Source organism: Aythya marila, assembly GCF_965140915.1.
Source record: "Aythya marila genome assembly, chromosome: 15".
Classification (NCBI taxonomy): Eukaryota; Metazoa; Chordata; class Aves; order Anseriformes; family Anatidae; genus Aythya; species Aythya marila.
Window position 1 is genome coordinate 6,177,726 of NC_139056.1, and position 25,684 is coordinate 6,203,409.

General features: G+C 45.1%; 1 protein-coding gene across 2 annotated transcripts in view; it reads left to right on the forward strand.

Moving 5' to 3' along the window:
- The window catches only part of ADCY9 (adenylate cyclase 9), an 81,934-nt gene that overhangs the window by 18,060 nt on the left and 38,190 nt on the right, over positions 1 to 25,684 (forward strand). For both annotated transcript variants that reach the window (XM_082772027.1, XM_082772026.1), the window contains exon 2: positions 24,558 to 24,730. In XM_082772027.1, the coding sequence (XP_082628153.1) occupies positions 24,558 to 24,730 (173 nt within the window). The remainder of the gene's footprint in view (positions 1 to 24,557; positions 24,731 to 25,684) is intronic.

Genomic DNA, 25,684 nt, shown 5'->3' on the forward strand with positions numbered 1-25,684 from the left:
TTCCCCCGCTGGCAGTTCTCATGAAGAAGCGAGGAGCTCCGCGGGGACTGCCCCGCGGCGTGTGGGTGGGCTGGGTCGGGGCGATGGGAATCGCGGTGCTGAGCCGAACCGCGCTGCTGCGAGTGGAGGTGCCGTATTTCAGCAAGATGGCATTAAAAGAATTTTAATCCTCTTTTTGAAAACACAGAAGTGCTGCAGCTTTACTGGGCGGGGGAGTATTTCTTTTTTTTTTTTTAATGTCATGATTCATCCACAGTGCAAGATGAGAGAAGATCTGCTGCTGGCCCCAAAGCTGCGCAGAGCAGTGCCACGATCCTACCCGTGATAACCAGGCCTGGGATGGGCTGAGCATGTGTCGGGGCTGTGGTGCTTTCTGGAATGACACTTAAGCAGTCCCCAAGTCTCATTGCCAGAGGTTTTCCTATAGGTAGAAATTCAACTTGCAATGAGAATATATTTTTTTAACATTCTCACGTGTACACATATAAATAAATGCATCGATTCTGTTAGCTAAGAACTATTAATTCTGGAAAAGAAAATAATTGCAAACCAATGGTTTGGGGGGTTGTTTTGCTTTTGTGCGAAAAGCTTTGGATGCTGCAGCCACACAAAACACCAGGACAGACGTGGGACACATCCTGACGGTGCCGGTCCCATCGCACCGCAGCTGGCCAGGGCTGGCCGGGAAGCACCTGTGGCTGGCGGAGGGCTTGCGATGCTCCAGAGGGTGGCTGTGCTCAGCTGTGACAGTTTGTCCCTCTACATCCTTTTCCTTTCAGTGCAATCTTATGGACACACTTGTGTGATAAGTTTTTTTTTGACTGCAGATGTGTTTGTCGTTGGAATTTACTCCGCTCTGCTCTGCGAGCCTTGCCGTGGTGTTTCCAGGTCTGTTTCACTGGAAATTTCTCCTGCACCATCTAAGCTTGCAAAAACAAACCAGGCATAACTATTTGGAAAGGCTGTTTTGTGAGCTGTTCTTTCTGTATTTTCCAAATGTATATTGCCAGCAGTAAGACGAAAGTGACGGGAAGGTGCTTTGGGTGCAAGTATGGCCCAGGAGCAGTAAAAGTTCCGTTTTCTCTTCGGCTTTGTGCAGACCAGCAAAGCACGTTGGTATCATGAAACATTCTCAAATATTTTCTGTTCTCATTTCTATTTCTTCCTTATCTACTAGCACAATTCCGTAGGCTTGCTCATTGATAAGCAGATAAGGACACCTATCAAAGATTAAGAAAATAAACCTGATTTTTGATTGTTTCCATCGCTTGCCAGCTTTGTCTCAATGTGTGTGTACAGGAAAACGTTCTCAGGGGTCAACAAGCCTGATGATTTTGTTGGTAGTAGTTCAGATGTAATGCCTCTTAGTTATGAAGGGCAACATCTTATACTTAATTTAATATCATGTTAGCCATTCTCTCCTTTCAGTTATCAACAGGAAGACTAAATAAAAATAGCTTAAAGAAACATGCCACTAAAATATTATTTTTTTAAAAAGCATTAGGGAAGAACTATTTCACGGGCTATTTTTAGGTCCCTAAAACTTGAGGCTGTCTTCTTATTTCTTTTTCCCACCATGTAGGCTTTTGTTTTGTTTTGTTGTTGTTTTTAAATCTTTTCTGTTTACTTTCATAACCAGAATTGTTGCCTTGAAGTAATGTATTTTTAAGGATAGTTAAACTCAGGAAGTTTGGGGGGATTGTGTTATTTATAGTCCATCACTTTATACCAAGGTTCTTAGCGAAGGATTTCTTTGTATCTGATTAGTTTTGTTTCTCATTAATTTTTTCATTAAACTCCATGTACTCCAGTGGGAGCTGTACACCTAACTCAACTTGGATCTACCTGTGCAGATTGTGAAAACCAAGCTTCTAGCTCACACTGGGGAAAAAATCAAGTTATAAATATGTTTTTGCTCTCCTCGCTGGGGCTGTTTTACTAGAAAGCAAGCTCTGTTGAGCATGTCAAAGCCCTTAATCGTCAGGCTCCATCTCACAGTTGCTGCTTCTCACTTGCTCGCTTTTCCTTTTTTTTTTTTTCCTTTTTTTTCCCCTCCTTTGCCAGTTCTCCCCCTCCCCTCTCATTAATGTGAGTCGTATTCAGATTAAATTAAGGAAACACAGGGGAAATGCATATATTTTAAGAGGCTGGTTCTTCTCTGCTCACGCAGTGTTTGTTGTTGGGTGCTGCCTGGAATTTGCCTTCATGCAAAACTTCAGCTTTTACTGTTTGCTTTAGGGCTGGCACAGCACAGTAAGCATCGTGCGGGTTTTTAGGTAGGGGAGAAACGAGGCTTTGCTGCTTGCGACGTGATGCAGGTGGTGCTCATGGGGCTGCCTGGCTTTTTGGCCTTCCTCCTCCACGTAGATTAGAATTGTGGAATTGTATTGGCTTTCCAATTGCCGTTTGGAAAAAGTATTTTACCTTTAATAAAGCCTATGAAATGTTTTCCTTCCCTGCCTCCAGCATCTTCGCTTTCTCCATGCCCCTTCTTTCTTCCAGTCCTTCCTTCCAGGTTTCCGCTCCAGGTCTGGAGATGGAAGCCACGAAGCAGGGCTGGCCCAGTGCTCGGGATGGCTGGAGGAGAGAAAAGCTGAAGCACAGGGAGCGAATGAAGCAATGGGAGAGAGCAGCTGGGTAGGGTGGTTGGAAACTCCTGCAGCAGATCCGCTGGTGGAGCAGCACTCCTCGTCCTCCTGCAGCAGCACCCCCAGGCCTTCCCGCTGCCTCCCATCTCTCGTTTGCTTTCTTCCCATTGTCCAGCTAATCCTTGCATCGGGACAGGATTCCTGAAGGAGATGAAAATTTGTTTAGAAAGAATCACGGTTATCCATTTCATTTTATATGAGCGATGATCTGGAATGTTACACAGCCTGAATGTTGATGGATTGGCAGCGAATGTCAAGGCCCTTCATTCTCCAAACTCCATTTTAGCTGTTTTTAAGGACATGAAAATGTAAAGATGTGATTACCAAGGGCAGAAGCAGCAGCAAGGATAACCGAGTCAGTTCCTGTTCCTTTTCAGGAAAGGAGCCTGGCTCTGCTGGGCTGGGAAGCACCCATAAACTTCCCAACCTAGCTGATTTGTTTTAAGCTCTGGATTTATGGGACTTACAGTAAGCAAACCCGAAAGGAAATAGTATAACATCCGGAACGGAGCATCTCTCTCACACTTGACAGTAAGGGAGTAATGGGAAGGAAGGAGCAGGGCTGGCCACGGGCAGGGTTTTGTGCCCAGGGCTAGGAGCGCCCCGGGACACGGCTGTGGTTGCTCCCCCGTGCCGACCGCGGCCCCTGGCTCTGGGGCCATAAAAGGGAACACATTTCTTGTCAAAATACGGCTGCCAAGCCTGGCGGATTTCTGGGAAAAACGTCCAGTAATGGCTGATGCAGCCTTGGGATGCTGGACAGATTAAGAGTGTAAACATTTACTTGCTTTAACCAGGGTTGTTCGCTCTTTGGAGCCCGTAGGGCAGGAGGATGTAATGCTGCCGACTCATGGACGGCCACTGCGTAGCGGCGTAAAGCCTAGGCAGAGGTTTAAAGGTCAAAATTGATGTTTTTGTTTTTGTTTTTTTTTTTTTAAGTTATTTTATCACGATGGACATAGCAAACAGGTCCATTTTTTTTTTTTTTTTGAAAAAGGTGCATCCTTGCAGTAAAAATCAATTTTAGATAAAAAGTAGCCATTTTTTCCCTCTCGTCATTTAATTTGAATTGTTTTATAGTAACACTATTCCCATATTGCCCGGGGAGTTTTAAATATCTATAAGCTCTTTAAATGATGCAAGAAGGCGATCTGTTGGCATATAATGCAAACTGAGCGAGTGGAAAAGTAAATATTTAAGGCTGACATATTGAAGTATAAATAGCGGTCACTGTGTGTAATGTCTTAATTGTAAAAATATTTCTAGAGTTCTGCTACTATGCACCGCTGCCCGTCCGATGGCGACGTTTTCGAGAAGCTGCATTTATATTTTGGAAAGTCTGCCTCAGGCTGCTCGGGGACGCTCCGTTGCCAGCGCTGTGCCGCCGGGTGCGTGGCGATCCCCAGCCCACGGGCAGAAAAACTTTTCTCCTCTGAAGTTTGTCCCTGCCTTGGGCTGGCTGTGGAGCTGTCTAATCCCAAAATGAGGAGCACGGCTCCTCAAACAGTGGCATTGAGGCAGCACAAAGGGCTGCTGCTGGCCAGGCCGTGCCATGAGGTGTTGGCAGCCCTGCAGAGGTGCGGCGCTGGGGGAGGCCTGGGCAGATGCTGCCACCCACCACAGATGTCCTGCCAGGCTGGAGCTGGGTTTTCTCCATCTTCAGAACCTGGTTTTGATGTCTTAAGGTTTGCAAGGCCAGGGTTTTGTACCTGAAGAGCCTCACCATGCACCTCAGCTGGGGCTGCAATGAAGAGCTCACCTCTGCGTTCCCTTCCCGTGGGCTCCTGGTAGGTCATGGCTGCGACTCGAGGCTTGAGTGATGAACAGGAGCCCCGTGGGCTGTGCCGTGCCCTGCCCTCGTTGTCAGGCTTGGCTGGTGTCCCTGTGTGCAGGAGGGCAGGGAGGTGGGAGCTGTTAGCATGCCTTGACATTGTACGACAGCTGCCCTCCGCTCGCAGCTGAAGTTTGGCGCGGCCGGAGCCAAGCTGACATTTGTACTTAATGCTTAACGTGTCTGACTTCAGCAATAACGTTAAAGGGAGGCATCCCTCTCTTGCAAAGAGCCATCGTGGTCACAGGTAACGCTCGTCTGGAATTGCATTGGTGGTTTTTGCTAAATCCACTCTGAAACGTTTTATAGGTAGGCTTTGACTGAAAGTTTTGTAGAAGGGAACAACACGAGAGATCTTGCTAAATTTCAGCTTCCCCATCTCTTAAAAGATTTTCACATGCAGGAATTTGGTCTTGAAATGCAGTGCAGAACAGGGGCACGCCAGGGCCTTTCGGAGCCCTTCCTTACCTTTCTGGCAGGCAGCTTGCTTGGCCAGGTCGGCGTGGCGGTGACACGCACAGTGACAAGCTGCAGTTGTCATCGTCTCCCTAGATGGTGCCGCTATCTGTGTCAGCCTGTACTTTCTCTTGTTTATTCCTTCTGTAATACTGCCTGCTAATACTGAGTCATATTTTTAAGCTGTGGTTTGGAGCTCTCCAGGACCTCGAGCTCAGCGCCGGTGACGCGCTGCGTCGTGTTACTTTCTCCAGAAGCAGTCCCCATCTCGCCGCTCCCCTCCCGAAATTCGTAGCAGCCCAGGTACGTCGCTAGTTTTGCAAAGCAGCGCGGGGCAAGGAGGTTTCCTGCTGCTCGGTAGGTCCAGCCACAGCAGAAGGTGGCGAAGGGCAACCCCTTCCCTGTCCCATTCCCGAGGTGGCCGGGAGCGCCACGGCCACGTAGTGTCCGTTGTTGTGTTGTTCTTTGCCCAAATGGTATCCGTGGTTTTTACTCACTGGAAAATAAATGGTTTGCAGGAGCTTTTGTGGCCAAGAAAGAAAAATAACTTTTTTTTTTTTTTTTTTTAAATAATTGTGTAAATGTGTACAATAAAACCCAGTCATGCATTTAGCAATAAATGCTTGTTCTGCCAGTGCCATACCTGTGGTCAGGGCAGTGTAGTGACATTTTTCATATTACCCCAATATAAATAATTGATTTAGTGAATTATTATTTTATATGTTAGTTTCTAATCCAATGTATAGTTATATAACAATGGTAATGCCTGAGAGCCATAATGAAAATCAAGAACATTTTCTTAAGTGCTTTTCAAACATTAAAAAAAATCCCTGTGAACTCTGGTTTAAATAAACGATACAGATGCAACAGAGATACAAGCCACAGCAGAAGTAAATTTGTATTCAAAAAATATAGGAATGTGCTTAAGTATTTTCTTTGAAAAGCTTTTTTAAAAATACTATCTAATATTCTAACTGACATATTTAAAAGTCTGAAAGCTTTGTTCGTAATCATCAATTGTGCTGCACTGATTATGCAGAACAGGTAATTGTGAGGCTGTCGAACACCTAACAAAGGTCTGACCTTGCTGACTTCCCCTTGCAGGCCTGTGCTGTCCTCCGTTTGATCTGCTCTGTCTCTCCCAGCCGAGTGCTGCTTTCCCAACTCACTGGCTCAATAACCTTGTTTATTCGCTGCCTAGCAAACAGAACAGCGCATGCCCTGAGGCCTGGCTGTGGCACTACAGGGCTTGCCACCAGCTCTTTTGCCCTCTGCTTTCTTCCCCACTGAGATTTTTTTTTTCTTTTGTGATTTAATCACTTTTACAGCCTGCTTCTCTGGTTTAAACTGTCCGCATCCTTCAGTGCACGTGGCTGTTCAGTAATGAGCTATTCAAACTCATGCAGATAGCTTGAGTAAGCTGTACTTGGATATCCCATTTTATACTTTATTGCAGTGCATAAATCCTATCAGAAATTGATTAGGAATGTTCTTTTGGGAGGCTAGACGTGGTACGGTTAGGTCTTTGCAGACGACTGCTTAATGCTCATTTCCTTTCTTTTGCAAAAAAAAAAATAAATTAAATTGTCTTGACCGTAGCAAAGACCATTTTTCAGATGTTGAATGCTGGAGTAATGGACACAGTACGGTTTTATCATGCTCGCACCGATCATTTCATGGCTGTGACTCCATTTGTTCTGGTTTTGTTTGGCTTTTTGAACAGTTGTTAAAAACAACCGTTCTGGAAGCACCTCGCATAGGTAAGGTAGTAGGCTGGTATATTTTTAGTGCAGCAGCTAAAAAACAGGGCAATGGACAATAAAGCAGTGTGTGTGCCGCTGTCCTGGCAAGAGTGGCTGGTAGATGCTGCCCTAACCACAGAGCTCCCAAAGCACTGGTGTGCTTCGTGGCACGGGGATCGCTGATTCGACTTGGTGAGCAATACATTCCTCTCTCTTCAGCTCCAGTGCATTGAGGTGTATTTTGAAAGCTTTAATACCAACAGGTTTTATAGGTTGTGCGTAGTTAATTCACATCCCTCAGTGGTGTCTTGAGCCATTGCTGCATTTCTCTTATTTCCCGAGCAATTCCGTGTGCTGATTTACGATGCAGTTGCTTTCAGTTTGCATCTTAATTTTATGTGTGTGTCACTTAACAACAGATGCTTTGTGGAGTAGAGGCTCCTATAATTAGATCTGGCATATGTTCTCATGATAGGTGAAATAGTTTGCATGCTTGTAGAATAAATATTTTCTGCTGTCCGTATTTATAATAATGGTAAACAATTGACCACGTTAGCTCTGCGCTCCATCTTTAGCGTAAGCTGTGGCTTTTGGAACAGGTACCCTTGTGGTTCCAAAATACGGAGTCCTTTCTAACGGCATTTTTGTTGTTGTTTTAATACTCCAAAAAAGGGAATGATCAAAGTGCAGTCTGTTCTTTCCTGCCCTTCTAGATATACAAAACAGCTGCAAAGCACAATCAACTATTGTAGTGATATGTGCCCGAGGTCTATAAATAGACGTAAAGCTTCGAGCTTGAACTGCGCTGCTGGAGAGGCCAGGGGATTTTTGCCTGGGGTTACTAAACATTCCCTCTCTTGTTTGTGGTTTAGAACCATAATTTCCTAGGCTGCTATATTCCAATTAAACCTGAATTCAAAATGACTTTACCATGAAGGCTTTACATGATTTCATTGTTCGCAGTTTTCTCATTCCGTGATGGTTTTCAACCTCTTTTTTTTTTTTTTTCATTGCAAAATCTTTGTGCATTACAAGTTTCTAAAGGAAAACAAGGGAAGTACAAGAACTATTTTTTTTACCAACAGAATATTGCTGCGATATGTGCACTTAGTGGGAATTTTATGGAGGCATGCGTGAAGAGTGAGAATCTGAATATTGTTTCATTAAACTGTGGTCTGGACTCTCCTTCAACCTGGAAATGTGCAGTGTGGTGCTAGATAAGGGCTTCATGTTCTTTTGAACTGGGAAGTAGGCAGCTGCTCCAAGTACACCCTGCCGAACTGTGAAAAAGAGTAATAAAATCTGCATAGCAGACTCTGAGCTGCAAGAGCTGTTCCCAGATTTCTGAAGTTGATGTGCTGCATACTTCTTATTCATCGTGTTAACTGCTATTGGAGTAGTTGTTGAGAATGTGAGAGCTAGGGACTTCCAAGACGATGAGCGAAAAATTAGTGTATTTGGCAGGAGGAAGGTGTTGGAGATAATTTGGGTTTTGAGTATCCAGGATGTGGTTGAAACTGCTTCAGGCAGAGTTGAAGGAGGCTCTAAATTGCTCGTTGGCTTTCCGCTCGCTCTCCTCCTGAGCAAACTATTGGTTCCCGTTGCTTTTCGACAATGCTAGCACCCAGCATTGTTAGTAGTGCTGTCCTGCTTTAAATTAAAGGGAGAGGAGTGATAAAAATAACAACTTTAGCATTTTAAGCCGCTACTTTTCACATGTAACCTTCCTGCTTTGAGTCAGATGAACTGCTTCATCTCAAGTCTGCATAATTTCCGTGACATGACTTGAAATCCAGATAATTGCCGCTTATCAGGAGCGACATGGAAGGACCTGCTCCGTGTAGGCAACTCACTGAAGGTGTTTCCTGAAGCCTTCAGTGCATAAATATACTTGGATATATGTGGTCTGCGTTTCCCAAGGACGTGCGAGCTTATGGTAGAAGTTCCCCAGCCAGAGAGTAGAGTGGGATGATGATAAACAGTGTTGTTTCTGAAGGAATGGCAATAAATCCTTGAAGGAAGCAGGTTGAAATCTCAACTGGAAAAGCTGTTTGAGAAGGTACAGGCCTGCAGAGTGCCTTGCAGCAGCTGGAGCTTGACGGGAGGCAGCAGTGTGTGTGTGAGGCTGCTGCTCTGAGCCCGGCGATGGCTCCGGGGTGGTTTTCGCCCGTGGTTTTTGTCAGTCAGAGATTTACCTGAGATGAGAAATTCGTCTATTGGAAGCTGTCCTGGTGTGGCCTTTCTTGGTGAGGATCGGGACATCAAGAGGGCTTTTTTAACTGAAGAACACCAGGAAAATTTCTCTGCTTCCTCTGCTGGGTCCATGAAAACCTAAACCAAGCCGGCACAGGCACACAGCTGATCTTTACATCAAAGAGGACTTTCCCTGTAACTTTCCATGTGGCAGTCCTTAGGCTTCATGGAGCAGCAGAGGTTAGAAGGAGCCTCAGAAGGTGCCTTGGCCAGGCTCCTGCTCAGATGTGGGAGCTCAGGCCCTTGTCCAGCTGCTTGGGAATCTCTCTGAGGACGGAGACCCCACAGTCTCTCTGCTCTCCTTTTTTTTGGCACTCCACGGTGAAACTTCCTCCAGTATTTTGCCTCTCAGCTTCCACCACCCAGACCATCCCTATAGCCTGGCAGAGAGGGCTGGGGCAAGCGCCCAACCTTCCTTTGGAGAGGCTGAGGGGAGAAATCAGCCTCCTGCCCCCTTCCTGCAGGCTGCGTAGATGCACCAGCAGCAGTACCAGCAGTGCTGCAGGTGCTCAAGGAGCTGTGGGCACATGGAGAGAAGCTCCCAGAGCCCACAGGTAGTGAAGGTGTTGAAGAGCGTTCAGGGAGGTTGGTGGACTCAGTGGTTTGGACTGGGAGAGGATGTTCTCCTCCGAGCTGGTTTTCTCAGAGAAGCAGATGTGAGGTGAAGCATTCGGAAGGGTCGGTTTCTCAGGACGGTTGCTGTAGTGCAGGCTCCTCTTTTTCGGGATCGCAGGGCTCCAGCGTCCCTGCATAGCATTTTTAGTGCATCCAGCAAAAATAGATGTACTTCAGTACCCAGTGTCTTTATTTATTTGCTTTTGAGAGCAGTAGCTATTGCGTGTCTTCCCGAGACGCTGTTTTTTTCCATGAGATCGTATTTGGTTTCTGATGTTGTTCGGGGCCCCTCGGCTGAACTCCTGCAGTCACCTTGTTGTCTCGAACAGAGCATGGCTATTGTGCTGGTCCTCGCAGCAGTTCCCTGCTAGAGCTGGCAAATGTTTTCCTGAACTCGCTGTACCCTCCAGTAGATAAAATGGCAATCTAAAAGCAACACAGGCTTCCCACCAAAAGATTAAAATTAATTCTTTTTTTTTTTTTTCAGCTACGTGTTTTTTTTTTCCAGGCTTCTGTGCTTGCTGGTTTGCCTCCTAGAGAAAGAGCAGCTACTCTGGAGGTGTGCACCATGCAGCTCCAGCTGAAAAGACAAATGCCTTGCTTGTGCTTTGGTGCTAATGGGAGAGCAGACTTGAAATAATCCATTTCCCTCTAAAGTAAACAACTTTTTATGCTTCTGACATAAAAGATGAAAAGCACACCTCCTTTCAAAACCAGACCTTGCTCCTTAAGATTCTGGCAGCTTCATGAATTAAAAAAAAAATAAATAAAAATAAAAATAATATATATATATATATATGCTTCAGATGAGATGTTCTTTTAAACAAAACACTATTTGATCTCCATATTCTATATATCCTTCATATTCTACAAACAGGACATCCAGTTGTTGTGTAATACCTTCAGTAGATGGCTATGACTCAGTGGAGCCCTCCAGTAACTATTAGAAAAGTATTTCCTTTCTCAGCTCTAAGTTTATATACTCCCGTTCCCATTTCCCAAGTGAACTCTGGCATGAAATACCAGCGGCCTGGGTCAATGAGAAATTAAAATGTTCTTTTTTGGACTAGGCAGCTGGGAAAAAAAGGCATCAATTGATGGGGTAGCACCCAAAGTTTGTCTAAGGTTGGACTCGGTGCTGTGCGAGGCGATGCTGTTTGTTCTGAAGCCTTGTTTGAGGGTCTCGCAGCCCGGGGAAGCGAGGTGAGCAGCACAGCACGCGCGGGGCTCTTCTGTCCTGCAGGGATTGCGGCTCCGTGCTGGGGGGGCCAGGAGATCTGCTTCAGAAATCGGCAGCTGCGTGGTGCAAGTAGCTTTCTCTTGCACGTTTCGGCGTGACTTTGGGTTTTGCTGCCGAAGAGTTGATGGTTATATAAGCTCCAGGGGAAGACGGCTACATTAGCAATGCATAGCTGGGTGCTGGCATACATCTTAATATATTTAGAGTCCTGATTTGCCTGGTATTTCTAAGACATCCTACGATGATGCTTTTTAGGGGAGAAGAATCTCTCTTCCCTACATGCTGCCCAAGCAGTGACATGTGTTAAAAATAATTTATTTTTTCAAAGTATTTGTCTAGTTTTAACTTTTCAGTGATTAAACTTTGATTGAACAAGTTTAACAAAGCTTGAGACGTTTAATGGTCTGAGAAGAGACTCTTTTATTTTGACATAAAGTGCTTCCATAATTCTCATAATGCTGGCTAAGAAATAAGAGTGTGCAGGAACAAATAGATGGGAAGAAGTGCAGTCAGAAATCCACCTAGGTGGAAGGTAAAATGCCAACAAAGTGCAGAGATCTCACTGTAGACAAAAATGAGGTGAAAACTGAGGCATAGACCTGTGTGATTGAGATTTTAATACCAGAGATAGGCAGAGATGGGGGATATATGTCCCAAGCATCCTACACACTATCCTGGATGCCATACACTTTGTTTAAACTCATTTTCTGATATTGGTGTCTTTAATTTCACGATGTCAGTTATTTAATTTCAGTTTCCTTGAAGGAAGGCGTGCAAACTGAAGGGAGATTTGCCACCATCGTTTTTTCTGTTTTGAGACTTCCCATGCACCTCTGTGAGTTTTGCAGCTGCCTTGCTGCATTCTGGATGTGCATCTGCTTCTAAAGCAAGAGATTAGGCTGCTTACCTCAGGGAGATGCTAAAAAGTGTCAATGGTTGGTTATAAAATCCTTCCTTTACATAAAATGGTGTGTACAAGTGTGAAGGTAATGAAAAGCATACTCTTCTTCTTGTTCAAACAAGCTCATAGTGTTTCTTAGATTAGATATCTTTGGAAAAAAGAAAAAAATAAAAAAAAGAATTGCTTGCTATCGGTTAAAAAAAAAAAAAAAAAAAAAAAACTTCTTAAGATGAGTAAGCTAAACCACTGTGATTCATCATGTTTCTCAGAAGCCCTGATCCCTAACCTCAGGGAGAGAGTAATCCCACAAAATACCTCACTCTTCATTGAGGAATTTTGTTTTTGAATGCCTGGATCTTCAAATAAATCAGGAAGGACTCCGTCGGGCGGGTGATTCAGTAGCACAGCGCTGGCCCAGAGCTGCCAGAAATCCAGTTGGGGGCTGCTCCCCCCCGATCCCCACAGATCCCAGGCTCTTTGCACAGGCACCTGGCAGGGCTGCTTGCTTGGTGTCTGCTGTCGTTCCCCGCACAGAGGGGCTGGAAGAAGAGAACAGCCTTCTGCACCGCGTGTGCTGAGCTCGTGTCCAACACTCTGCTTGCAGGTGCCAGGCCCTACAGGGAGGGAGGGCGACGCAGGAATTTACGTGCACTAAAATAGGCTTTTGTAACAGAAGCTGTCTGTCAGTAAGCCTGTTACGTAGTAGCATGCAACTATAAAGAAAGCTTCCGCATGAAAATAATAATAAAAGAAGTTAATTTAGCTGAATAGTCGTCTTTTTCAAGTCATGGCTTAGTTTATGGAACGCTTGTTTCTTATGAAATCACATCAGAATTTTTGAATACAGTAAAAGCAATCACTTAAGTCTTGAACCAAGCTAACCTTGCAAAATAAGAATAAGAACAGAATTGAATGTCAGGAGGGCAATGGTACCATCAAAGAACTTGCTCTGGAGTTGTGTGTACTGCTTATTGCAAGCCCTTAGTTTTATCCATAAAAGATTCCCGAATGTGATGTGGTGCACAAAGGTCAGGTTTAGCTTGCTTTAACTTTAATGAATCACTCTGAATAGGCGCCTATATCTTTATTTCCAAAATGTGAAGTATTCGGCCTATCTTGGATTTTCTCTCTTACACCAGATTTTGAAGAGTTTACGCAGGATAGTTAGCTGCCTCGCATGCCAGTGTAGCACAAACATTATTTATATGGATTTTTTTGCAGAAATGCTTCTTCCTAAGAGCTGGGAGACTAAATCATTTCACCAGTAGATTAGCTAGGGGAGATAGTGGGCCACTTTCTTGTGGTTTTGCTTTTGGAGAGGCGACGAGTTTCCGTAGCGAGCTATCTATTTATACCAGCTCAGAGCCCACTGATTTTCACCCTGGTTGTTTTTGCATTCCAGACACATTCCTGTACTCCCCAGTAATAACTTCTAGCCCGAGGGCAGTTTGAAATGTAATCAGGTAATTATTAGCACGAAGTCTGAGAATGTTTTTGCAAAGGATGAAACCATCATCCTTCGGGTGATATGGGGCAGGAGCAACTGGCGGAGCTGGCTGCGGTGTGAAGCAGGCTGCCAGGCTTGGTCTGAATGCAGACTGCTGGGCAATCGGTGAAATATCCAAACCTTGGAACAACAGAAGTGCTAATTTCACCCATTTTGTGCCGCTTAGAAGACTTCTACTCACCTGTCAGCCAGTCGTGGTGGTATTTTTTTGGTATTAAGATTGGATGTGAGCATTAGTAGTGGGCAGAGACTTGTTGAGGGCGCACTCATTTCAAACAGTGACAAGCCGAAGGAAACGGTCAGCAAATCTGTATTTGGAGAATGAGCATTTGACTGTATTTTATTTATTTTTAGCATCATTCACAACAGGTAGATTTAATGATGAGATGTAATGATAATCAAGAGAGTTCATTGAGCAACCAGTGACAAACCTCAAGCTAAATTTAATCAGGTGTGTTTGGACATACGAAAGAATTTGCCACATGTGCTACATTTTCTAGACATCTTTCATCTAAATTATGATTTGGATCACGCTGCGTTATGTGGTGAAGTACAAGTTGCTAAATGGGGTAGCGATAAGCATTTGTGGTGAATGCACAAGAGCAAAGGTAACATGGTTTGAAGTCTGTATACAAGAAGCCTGCACTGGTTCGGACCTGTCCTGGCCCGAGTGCGTGGCTCAAGTACATGGCAAGCTTTGATGACAGCCTGAAGACACTCGGCAGCTTCTCATGCAACAGCAGGTTTGTTCTCTGTCCCTGGAGCCAGGAGGGGGTCATCCTGCATGCCTCGCACATCCTCACCTTGTGGTAAGGGATGAAACTCCACTGGGAAGCAGCGAGACCAGGGAGGGCAGCAGGGGAGGTCGAGGGAGATCCCTCACCATGCTGCTCTTCAGCTTTGTGGCCTTCTCTGAGTGTAGGTGCTTGCCGTGCTTGGAGGATCGAAGTGGGTTCTCGACAGGTTTGGTTTTCTTGCTGAAGGTCCTAAGAAGCCTACCATTTGGGCAGTCTCTGGTTGTCCTGATGTTACATGGGAAGGAATAGAAGGGATTTCGGAAAGGTTTTGGCTGTGTGAATAAACATAGCTCTGGAACAATTTCCTTTTCTTTTTAACTTTGTTTTGCAACTTTCGAGTTCTTTATTTTGGGGAGGGCTTGTTAGTATCTCTTAGTTAAGGAAGGGAAATAAGCTGGCTGAAAAGACGAGACTCTCTTCTCGGGGAGACACAACACTCACAATCTCAGAACAGTAGCTCTTCTCGGCATGGGCTCGCAAATTAATCTTTCCTTTGCGCTAGAGGTACTTCGTACACCCTCTGGCTGAAGTTTGCCAATTAAATTAAAAGCACAGCCGTATGGTGATGTATGCTTACACGGTGGTTGCATGCAGGGATTTCATCTTCACCTTACCTGTGTTTATACAGCTACTATCCATTGTTATTTTAAAGCGCCTCCCGCAGCAGTTTTATTTGCATTAGTTTTATTTTTCACTACTAAACTAGTAACCATTTGAAACTGTTGGCCTTGTAAACAAGCGGTGCATAAGTTATTCATAACAACCTACCTTGAATTACAAATGCCTGTTTGTATTGCACAAGGGGCAGCGCTGGGGGTGGGATTGTGAAACGAGGGAATCCAGAAGCGCGACGCCGGTCCTGTTTGCCTGGTCCCTGCAGCCCACTCGGACAAAAATCTCACCGGGTTCCATCTGGGGATGCTTCCTCGGGGAGAAAGAGGGTAAATGATTGCTGTCGGCTCATTGGTCTTAAAAATAAACTGGGAAGATGCATTGAACAAACGCTTGATCCCAACGCTAATTCTTCAAACTGTGTGGGTAGGTTCTGATGATGGGTGAAAACAATGGTCATCATCTTCGAAACTGGGTGTAGAAATGTATTTAAAAAAAAAAACATATTTCTAATGTAGGAATTATCTGTGATACGCAAATTTACTTCTTTTGATTTGATCCCTTAAGGAAAAATCTTTTATTTTTCTGAGTCTGACTTAGGCTAATCAAGGTAATTAACTTCTACTCGAGGTAACTTCTGTGAATGTACTTTGGGGACAGTTCACAACACATTCTTGTTGTCTGCAGAATGTTTCCACGTTGCATTCTTTTTGGTGAAATATTGGAGTTTACTTGCAGGGTGCAGGGATCTTTCCAGAGATCCCTGAGCATGAATAAGCCACCGTGGAGCAAGGCGGGCAGAGCTTTGTAGTGCACTGCCGTGGGGCAAGGTTTGCCTTTCCTAAAACACTGCTGTGCCACTGCTGGTCTGTGCTTTCGGTAATGGGAAGAGGGGACAAGTTACGACTGTAGATACCCAGTACTGAGGAAAGGTGAAATGAGAAGGGTCATTCTGACCAATATGTGATGGATATTTAAGAACTTTTGAGTTAGAGCTCTCCTGTAGGCATCACTGGATGCCCAAAATGATCTCTTTTCAGTTTGACCTAAGCAAAAATGTTGGTACCTAATGTGTGCCTTCGGTATTATTTTATCAATTGCTTGGAAAAAAAAAAACACATTTGAAAACTGCTGATGACAATATTGCATCTGTTTGTTTTTGGTTTTTTCCCCTTTACCTTTTAATTTTTCTTTTAAACCAAGTTACACATGCAGAACCCACCAGCTCCTAGCAGGTCTGCTTACTATTCTTACTTGGTTTAGGTTTCCTTGTCTGCAAGTCCACGGAGAGCGGTGAAGTCGCATGGCTCTTACTGAGGGTGTAATTAGCCTGCAGGATTGCCCTGCTTTAAATGAAATGCTGATTTAGCACATCGAGCCCAGACTACCTGCGTTATGCAAGAGGGAAGGAATTTGCCTGATTGTAGTCCTGTCAACACACAGAGATTGCAGCAGCGTAACAAAATAGACTGCTAAAATCTTGTTTAAATTGGTGCGTGCTCTTGTCTGGATCCTATTAAAAATATGTCAATACCAAGGGCCACAATAGCTCACTTTGTTACTGAGTGCCCGAGCAGACTCCGGTTGCATCAGACTATTGTTTTGTACTGCAATCCTTTTGTGCATCGTGCACGCTTGCTATGTTTCATTTCTAAAATATCCATCAAAAGGATAGGTGAAATTTCTGGTCCTGAGTGCAATTTTCCAGGGTGGAATTTCTAATAAACTTCTAATTGCTTTCAGTCAGGCCATGCCTTTTAGTTTAAAAGAAATCAGTTCCCATCCCCGAGAGCCTGGAGCTGACAAAACTTTTGCTTGGACCCCTCTCTGTTCAGCTTAGGAAATCCTGCCTGCCGTGTAGGGCCGGTGCTGCCGTCCCACGGCCCCGAGGTACGCCAGCGTGAGGTGGGCAGGAGGGAACGTAGAGCATGAGACAGCTCTGGCATGCCTGTGGTTGTGCGTAATTATCCCGTCTAGAGGGCTGGAATTTACTCGAGAAATCCTTGCCTCTCCACGGATCTCTGCTTTATGAAGCTGTTCTTAAAACGGGTTGCCTGAGGTCCTTGCCTTGGAGGTGGCCTCTCTGCAGCCATCTGATCACTCGCGTCCCTCCGCAGCACAATGCAGCTTTAGGTTCAAAACGGTTTTGGTGTACTTAATTATGAAACAAAGGGATGCTTGGGAAGTGGATGCCCCGAGGGATCATGGCACTCCTCGGGCTGTGGGGAGCAGCAGGGCTCCCTGCATGGGCAGAGGCACAGGGGATGTTTGCAGATGCCAGACCGACAGCTTGGCTGCAGGAGGCTCCCCCCGGGCTTGCTGCCTGCCAGCCACAATGTAGTGCAAGGCAGTACGTGGGAGCTCCTGGCTCCTCAGGCAAGGTCCTGCCTTTGTTACACGGAGCATTAGGCAGAAGCAGGGGTTGGATGTTGCCTTAGCCATGTATTTTTGAACTTGCTGGGTTTCCAAGCAGGCTGCTTTCTTAGATTCAGTTCCTGCTTCCTTAGTCTTTAGTTATATTTTCAGAAAACAGATTGGGCTGTAGGAGTATGGTAATTTTTTGAAGACGTTTCAACCCCCTGAAGAAGCTGGGCGCCTGTGTGCTTGGTTGACTCTCATTTTGGCAGCTCCTTGGTTCCAAAATGTCATCATCTCTGCCACGCTCGTTCCTTCCCAGCCATGGAAATTAACACAGAGGGCAAAGGGATAGCCAATAAGTGTGAAAAATAATGCCAATAACATAGCAGGTGCTTATGAACACACACAGTTCAATCACAGAATTTATTTTCACAGAGGTGTCACAGAGATTGAATCGTGCAAGTACAAGGCAGGTAGCATCTTCGCTCCCAAATGACCTACAGCTGGAATTGGGCCCTCTTTTTGCCATACGTGTAGAAATGTATCTCTCTTAAGTTTTGTGAGAAATCCTTAGGACAGATCATCTGGTATCTGCAGCGCGTTAGCGAAGTGGCTGGACCTTTGGAGCACCCAGTTCCCAGGGCAGGACTGAAAAATCCCAAGATTACCCTTTGAACCAAAGCTCTCCTTTCAAGGCATCAGGCTGTTTATGTACAGGTCCATACAGTAGCTTATGAACAGGTCCATAAATGTGCTCCTGAGGCAGCTGTTGCAGCTGGACCAGTGGTTTGAGCCACTTGCCCTCGCTGGATCTGCACAGGACTCTTTCCCCCGCTCTGTGCCTCATTTTCCTGTTCCTCATGCAGGTAGGAGGATGCTGCGAGGCTCAGGGGGAGGCTGGCCGGCTGCAGCCTCGTGCCTGCAGCACAGCTCCAATTGCGTACCGTGGCTTTGGGTGCAGGGCTCCCGGCTCCCCGCTGGCAGATGTCGAACACCAAAATTACACACATGTTGTTGATCAGCATATTCCAAGCCCACTGTTGTCTGTTAGCTGATCAAAAGCAAGCGTTTTGCTAAACAAAGGAGGCATAAGAAAAACAGTGGTTTTCCATAATACAGAAGATGCCTCTGGTTTCTCTGGCTCTTTGCAATCCTTCTTCTGAGATTATGAAAATAGGTTTGGTTTTTTTTTCTTTCTTTTTTCTTTTTTTTTTTTTTTTTTTTTTTTTTGTGGGGGGGAAGTTCCTTTTGTATTTCCAGCCTGTAAAGTTCTGTTTCTTATTATCATTGTTTCTGCTTTCCAGAGTCCTAAGATAACAAGTAGGCTCATAAATTCCCTTTCTAATTTTAGTCACAGGAAATACTGCTCCATACATTCGAAGTGCTTTTCCAGGTAGGCTTGTTTATCAGAGCCCAGGCATTGAGGCTCTGCCTGTTGCAGCAAAAGAAGCGCCCCATAGGTTTTTGGGGTGGGAGCTGCTGCAGCCTAACAGCTGGAGTAGAGATTAAATGTAAGGACAAAATATCAGGTCCGGTCCTCCTTCCTTCCTTTCTGATCTTGCCCAAGGAGTGAGGGCGAGCAGCTCCCCTTTCGATGCCGTATCTCATGTTGTTTAAACACAGCCACTGGTGGCTCCTTCAGGAAATCAGATAAACTCCTTGGCACAGCTGGCGGGCTGGGTAGGTAATTGTTTCCACTATGTGAGCATCTCGTAAACTTGCTGGAAAAGCCACTCCTCTTGCAGTTAAAGATCAGGCTAATAACTCCCCATCCTGGGCACGATGCCGTGGAGGAAACTTGTAAGGTTCTGCCTTGGAAGCTCTGCGCCCTCCTTTGTTCAGCACGAGTGAGCAGATGTTTGATCGCCTGCCCGCGCCGCGCCACGCAGGAAGGTGCTGAGAGAGCTCGCCCTGCGGCCCCCGTGCACGGTCCCGAGAGCTTGGGGCTGTTTCGGGCACTCAAGCAGAAAGAGGTTTTTGGTTTGGTTTGGTTTGTTAATTTTTCTTTTCCCAGTTGTTGAAGTGCTCAACGGCAATTGTCTCTCTGGGCGACCCAAGTGCAACGTGGCAGCTTCCTTGAAATTCAAAATATACCTAGAGGTCTTTACATGCCTAAATTTCTAAAAACAAAATCCTAAGCAACTTCAGCAAGTTGAGGTGGAAAATCATTACTAGTGCATAGCATTTCCACTCTGAAAGTTCAGTTGACTGAAAGATGTTCTGCGGGGATATCACAAGCCTTCTGATTATCCCGTTTGTATTTACCAGATGCTGCTGCCCAGCTAAGGATGTTCCTCAGAGCTTTTTCTCCTCTCGTTTCAGCGTGCACAAATGCTTTAATCATGAAATTATGAGAATCTTCAAGAAGAAAAACTCTCAGAAGTTAGTTCTTAAATGCAACAATCTGTTGGCAAATTAAGATTGCAAAATAGGAAAAAACTATTATTACAGAAGTAACAACCCTTATTTTCGTTTAAAGTTGCGCATTTCTTGGCAGTGCATTCAGCTTGGTTACTGGGGCCCTCTTTGAAGATGCCTCGGTTGATTTGCGGTATGTTGGCTGTGCAGCTAGGCAAAGGACTTCCAATTTTGTGTTTGCCCGTTTCCAGATTGGATCTCTAGTGAAATGCACAACGAGCTCTGGTTCGTAAGGAGCCTCGAAATTCTATGGCAACATATTTTATTATATGAGGAAATCTAAAATCAGTCTCGGTTTCCTCTCCCTGGAATGGCCGGGGCTGAATACCAGTTTTCTCACTCCTGGATTTTTGGCAAAAGAAGAAGATAGGGTGTGGAGAAAACTTTGCATTGTGGTTTTTGAAAAGAGAAAGCAAGAGATGATTGATTGTGAAGAAGCATAACATTGAAAGTGAGTGAATACCGAGCTACTTACAAAGGAAGGAGCTAAAGCCAGCCCTGAAATGCAAAGCTTTTTGATGAGCTGCCTGTACTGCTGCGAGATACTTGTACCAGAGTTCTATAAAATGAGATACGAAATTATTGAGAGGTAATAGCTAACACTGTTCATCACAGCAGACTAGGGCAGGTTATTAATAATTACTTTCTATCTGGAAAGGTGCTGCTATATGTCCTCACTGGCGTAGGTAGGGCAGTCACAGTGGTTCTTTCCTGTGGTAGGAACAGATTTCATGTGAATTCTGATTTTGGGTGGTAAGAGACTGCGAAAGCAGTGGGTTGTGAAAATAGAACTCATTATTTAATAATCGTAATTTCACAAAATAATTTATTTTGAAAGAAATATGATTAAATGATTAAAGTGTGTAGATTTATGGGAAATAATGGAAGGATGAATAATGAAAAAGAATTATTAATATAAAGCTGCTTGGTAAAAGGGGGCATAATTGGAGTAATTTGGATTTTATTACACCAATACCAGGAATGTTACTAATTTTACAGAAAAGAGGGCTACTGGGAAGTAGTTATTCCAGAAAGGAAGGTGCCCTGTTCACTAACTGCCATTTCCTAGCAGCACAGCTAAAAAGGTGAAGTGATTCAGGGGGAAGAACAGGGATGTGCACTGAGAACAGGGTTATATTTCCATTAAATGAATCAGTGAGGCAATGATTGAAATATCGTCATGATTTTTTCGTGTCTCTTCTTTAGTATCAGTACTGAGAAGGATTTCAGAAGCATTTGAAGTACATTAAATTAGAGAGGTGAGAGGTATGCTACAGCTTGCCAGAGAGAAAGTAATTTTCCTGTCTGCTATCAACAGAGAGCTGAGAAGCCTTGATTCCTTACAGGTGAAGTGTTAACACTTGATGCAGGAATCTTACTTTGCCAAGGAATTCGCTCACCAATTTTGGTACTAGCCCCCCTTTCTTGAGGCCTCTATAGGAGAAGACATCCCCTCTTCACAGAGGCATGGAGCAGTGCCCGTGCCACTGCACACATCAGGCCTGATGAAGGAATGAAGCAAAGTAATCAAAGTGACCGGGACGTCCTCTTACACCCCGTGCCATCAGGCCAGGTCTCATCAGCTCCTGGGCCCGTTGCCCGCAGCAGAGCCTAGGGCAGAGGTGTGGGGAGGCCGCGCGGCAGCGGCCTACCTCTGGGCTGCCTCTCCCTCTGCTGCCCCGGGGGCATTTTATTTCATGCTACCAAAAGCAGGTTAACAAGACGGGGATGTTTATGCACAGCCTTCCTCATAATTTTGTTTGTTTGTGAGCTTAGAGGTGTTTTGCTGTTGTTAGGCATGGTGTTTTGGTACTGGGAGGGGGTTTCTGTCTTCATAGCTTCAGAGGAGGGCCGCCGATAAAAAGGAAAGCAAAGCTAGTAGAAGAAAGCAGCAAAGTGCAGCCATTTCTTAACACTTCCAAAATTCAGTGTTAGCAGCAGTCGTAAACCCACTGTAGCTCTGTGCAGATCTCACCTGTTAACTACTTTGTCAAAAATGCCCTTCCGCAGATGCTGCCGTGGCAATGTTCAAAATGGTCGAACTCCAGCAGTAAATGGCTTGGCTCGGTGCGCAGGAGCTGTTACTCTTTATAGCTCTGTCAGATTCCCAGAAGCTGAAGATGACTGAAGGAAACGGCTTGTGTTGTTCAGAGACGCACGATGTTGCTCATTTTCTCCTGGGCAGAAAATACTGAATAAATCAGATGGCGGATGCTGTGCCCCCGGTCAGATGTAATACGTCCCCATGAAGGAATGAGCCAGCTCCCTCCCGGTCTGTGCTTCCAGGAGCCATCTCTGGAAAAAGCAGAGACGTGCTGCAGGGTAGAGCCTGCCAGAGCACATACTCGCTATCAGGCAGCTTGAGATTGTGTTATTTTTCAGCATTTCTTTAGAATAAATCTGGGGGAAGGGAGTTATTATAAAAAGGAGACTGGCAGGAGGGGAAAGAAGGACAAGCTTTATCTTTATTACTGGCATTTCGTAGCACTTTCTTCACTGTAACGTCAGGAGATGAATTGTGCAGCAGTACACCCCAAAACTTGCACCGTTTGCTGTATCTCACAGAAAACAGCAGCTCCTTCGTTGCTGGCTTATTTGTTTCGTACTGTTGAGTTACCTAATTGATGTAAACCTGCTGCACAGTGATGCGAATGTTCTTCCTGCTGCACCCTGTTTGTATGGAAGATGAGAGTGTGGCTGGGAGAGCTCGCTGGGTATGTAAAAGAAGGAAAATTACACCTCTTGTGTGATATGTTTTAGTTGCATCAATAGAGCTCTGTTGAATTAATAGCCCTTTTTTATACCAATACACTTCAGACTTACCAGGAGTTGCTTCAGGAAGTGTCACAGAATAGCAAGCAATCCCAAACGTGCAGTTTCCCTATCGTAAGAGCTATTTAATGACCAAGTATTAGGTAGGTAATATTAGTAAAGTTCAATAAAGGTTTCTGAACCTCCTAATTCTCAAAACATAACCTTTTTCACTTATTTACTTTCCTGAAACGCCAGTCCTTCAAGTAAGTAGCATTTGTTAGGGCTGCTCCGAGCACTCTGGGCTTCCACTGTCTGAATGCTGGGGACACTTCTCGAGTAGTGCTGGGTGTTTGGTGGGCACGGTGGGGCTGGGGAGCACGAGGAGGGGGAGAGGGAGGCTCTGTGGTCACCCGGTGCCCCCTCGGCCAGCTTGGAGCCTGGCACTGGCCACCCGTGGGGCAGAGCTGCTCCCCCAGAGCAGGTCTCCGTTGCAGCAGCCCCATGGCCTTGGTGCTTTTTCCTTGGTGCGGAGCTCAAACTGGAGATGATTTTACTTCTTTGCGATGCGTTGACAAAGTAATTCTGCAATGCAACACAGTAAAATGGGAGAAAAGCATTAAAGAATGCCTCCTTAAAAGTACAAAGAAACAAAGAAAATGCGTGTGCTTAAAAAAAAGAAAAGAAAAGGGACTCATAGTGGCAAAATAATCCTGTTGCTTTAAAGGTAGCGTTTAAAAATAGAAGTAGAAAACTTAATGCTCTAGCTTTTACCCCAGTAAACATACAATTGTAAGCTGATTGCGGTGAATTCTTTACATGACAACCCCCATCAGCATAAGGTTTAGAGACAGCCCAACATCTGGAAGCCAGCAGCAGCCCGGGGTTTTACGAAGCGCTGCCGCCAAGTAGGATCCGAGGGCTGCTGTAACCAATGTAAAATGAAGGTCGGGTCCCATGCAGCACCTCGGGCACGGGGCCCACACGAATGCAGGTTTCTGCACAGGCTGGGCAAGTGCTGAGCAGTGTGAGATACTGGGGAAATAAACAAAGAAGCTGAAAAACTGCTATTAGTATGTCTAACTTATTTGTATTGGAAAGCTTACAGACAAAGTCCTGTCTGGATTACGTGTCACGGGCAGAAAAACGTTTATAGAATCTCTCCACAGAAAGTTGCAAGAGAATGACCTTTATCATAACGTCAGCTGTTACTTGAACAGAAACACGCTGTCTTCCAAAGGCTGGAGCTTGTGTCCAGCTTTTGTCCTATAGAAGGAGGCAACCAGACACAGTAGATCATCTTGTGCATGAGTGGTTTTGGGCATCTAAAGCCAGGAGGTTTGCTGACCCAGATGCAGGACCCAGGAGCCAGCGCAGGAGCGTCTCCTCCACGGCCAGGCAGGGAGGGGCTGGCTTCAGAATCGCGTGGGGCAACGGCCTGGGACCCCAAAATAAGGAGCACTGCCTGGTTCGGGGAGCTGGTCCCCCCACGCTTTTTCAGTGTAGCAGTGCCTGTCCGTGCCAGGTGGGAGATTTCCCACAGAGCAGCAATAAAACTGTCTCATTTCAATTCAGGAAGGAGCGTGGTGAGCAGCTCCTTCTCCATCTTTGTGCCTAGGAATAGCCCAGAATATTATAATGCAAACTATCAAGGAAGTGAAGTAGGGAATATTCTGAACCAAACTCAGATCCTCATTTTTTGAACAGATTTTTGGTACGGATCAGCTTGATACACCACGGTATTTACCAGCCTGGCCTTTAATACAGGATCTGGCTTCCAATTATGCTTCACTTCATGCAACAGTTGCAGAGAGTGCGTGTGGGCGTATGAGAGATTGAGTTTGTTCTTTAGAAATGTGAAGTCTGCACTATGAAAACCCATCAGAATTTCTAGCACTTAAACGCCATTTCCTTTTGCAATGTGCTACCAGCATTAAGCGAGCTTCACAACAGCTCTGTGAGAAATGGAGAGTGCAAGTGGAGGAAGACATGCTGGTTTTCAGAGGTAGAATATCAATCCAGACATCATTGAGAAATGTAAATCTTTTCCAGAAGCAGAGAGTTAATGTCCGATCTCAAATTACAGCTTGGAAGCGAATGCCTAAAGTCTTAGCTCTTTTTTCAAAAGTACGTGAGTAAAAATGGAATAAAGTACATGTCAGGCATGGCTGCTGCTGTGGGTTCGAGTAGTGTCTTGAATCTGGGGCAGCAGGTGTCAGGCAATCCTGGTCGCCACCACTTCACCCAGAACGTCTTTATATTCCTGGTGGTTGTTCCCAGATGCTTCTCCTTTTGTGCTGTGCTCTTGAGCTTTGATAGCGCTTTGCTAGCTACTGTATATCATATCCGATCCAAAAAAGTCTGTGCAGTCCAAAGGAGTGTTATTTTTGTCTTTCTGCAATTCTCAATGTTTATGTCTCTCCTCTAGGTTTGAAGACCTATCTGATCTCCGGTCAGAAGGTGAAGGAACCCCAGTGCAGCTGTTCACAAGCCCTGCTTCCTGGCTTGGAGTCTGGAGATGGAGCCAGGATACAGGCAACATCGTCGTCTGAGAACGCCAGCGACTTGACAAAGACTCTCAAACACGTGGAAAAACCTAAGGTAAAATGCCTAGTCCTATTGACAAGCAATCTCTAAAATAAGGTGAATGTTTTTTAAAGGTGGTTTCAGATAAATTATTTTCTTATTATTTGTATTTCGTGACCAAGAGGTCAACACTGCTTTTTCAATAGTCTTAATTTTATTGGGGAGAAAGAATCTATGCCTCCTGCAGCTACTATAACATTTATGATTTTCTGTTCGCTGCAGCCTGCTTCTGTCTTTCCTCTATCTCTCATTCTGTGCACCTGTGAACCTTTTTTATATGAGCATATAACAGACATCTCCACGGAAAGACAGCAGGATTGTTTGAGTGGTAGGAGAAAGCGCTTCGGTAGGCTACAAGACTGTGTTTTATCTGCTTGCTCTAGAAACCTAGAGGGCAACGATTTGTATGGAGAAACAGCTTAGAGAAATGATGACATTTTGTTATGTTCACACCTCTCACGAGAACTCTTGACAAGGAAATCTGTGAAACAATGTGTATTACTTTGAAGCTTTGCTGTTACTCTCAATCTTCCAGCTCAGAACAGATTTCCCAAACAACAGATGTCTATTCTCTGTTTTCATTTGCGCTGTGAGTTCCTCATGGTGGGTTGCCTGAGTTGGCCACTAATGCCAGGCCCGTGGGTGGCTGTCTGCAGGTCGCTGTCCTTAGACTCAGTGAATTTGGTCCTGGGAAGAGCTCTTTATATTTAGCTGGTAGAGCAAGTGACTTTCATGGCATGCTGTCTGGATCAGCAGAGCGTGGTTCAGGCACCTCTACCCTGCTTCTGTGCTTGGTTTTAGTTTTGCAGTAAAAATACGGGATCACAGTGTGATAAACTGGAAGGCTGGTCTGCAGATAAGGACCAAAGTTAAGCGATTTCCTTACAGAGCAAGCTGGGGCTGTATAACTACAGAAGGTAGCATAGCCATCGTTGTCCTTCCCAAAATATGCAGTGTGAGGTTTGGCTG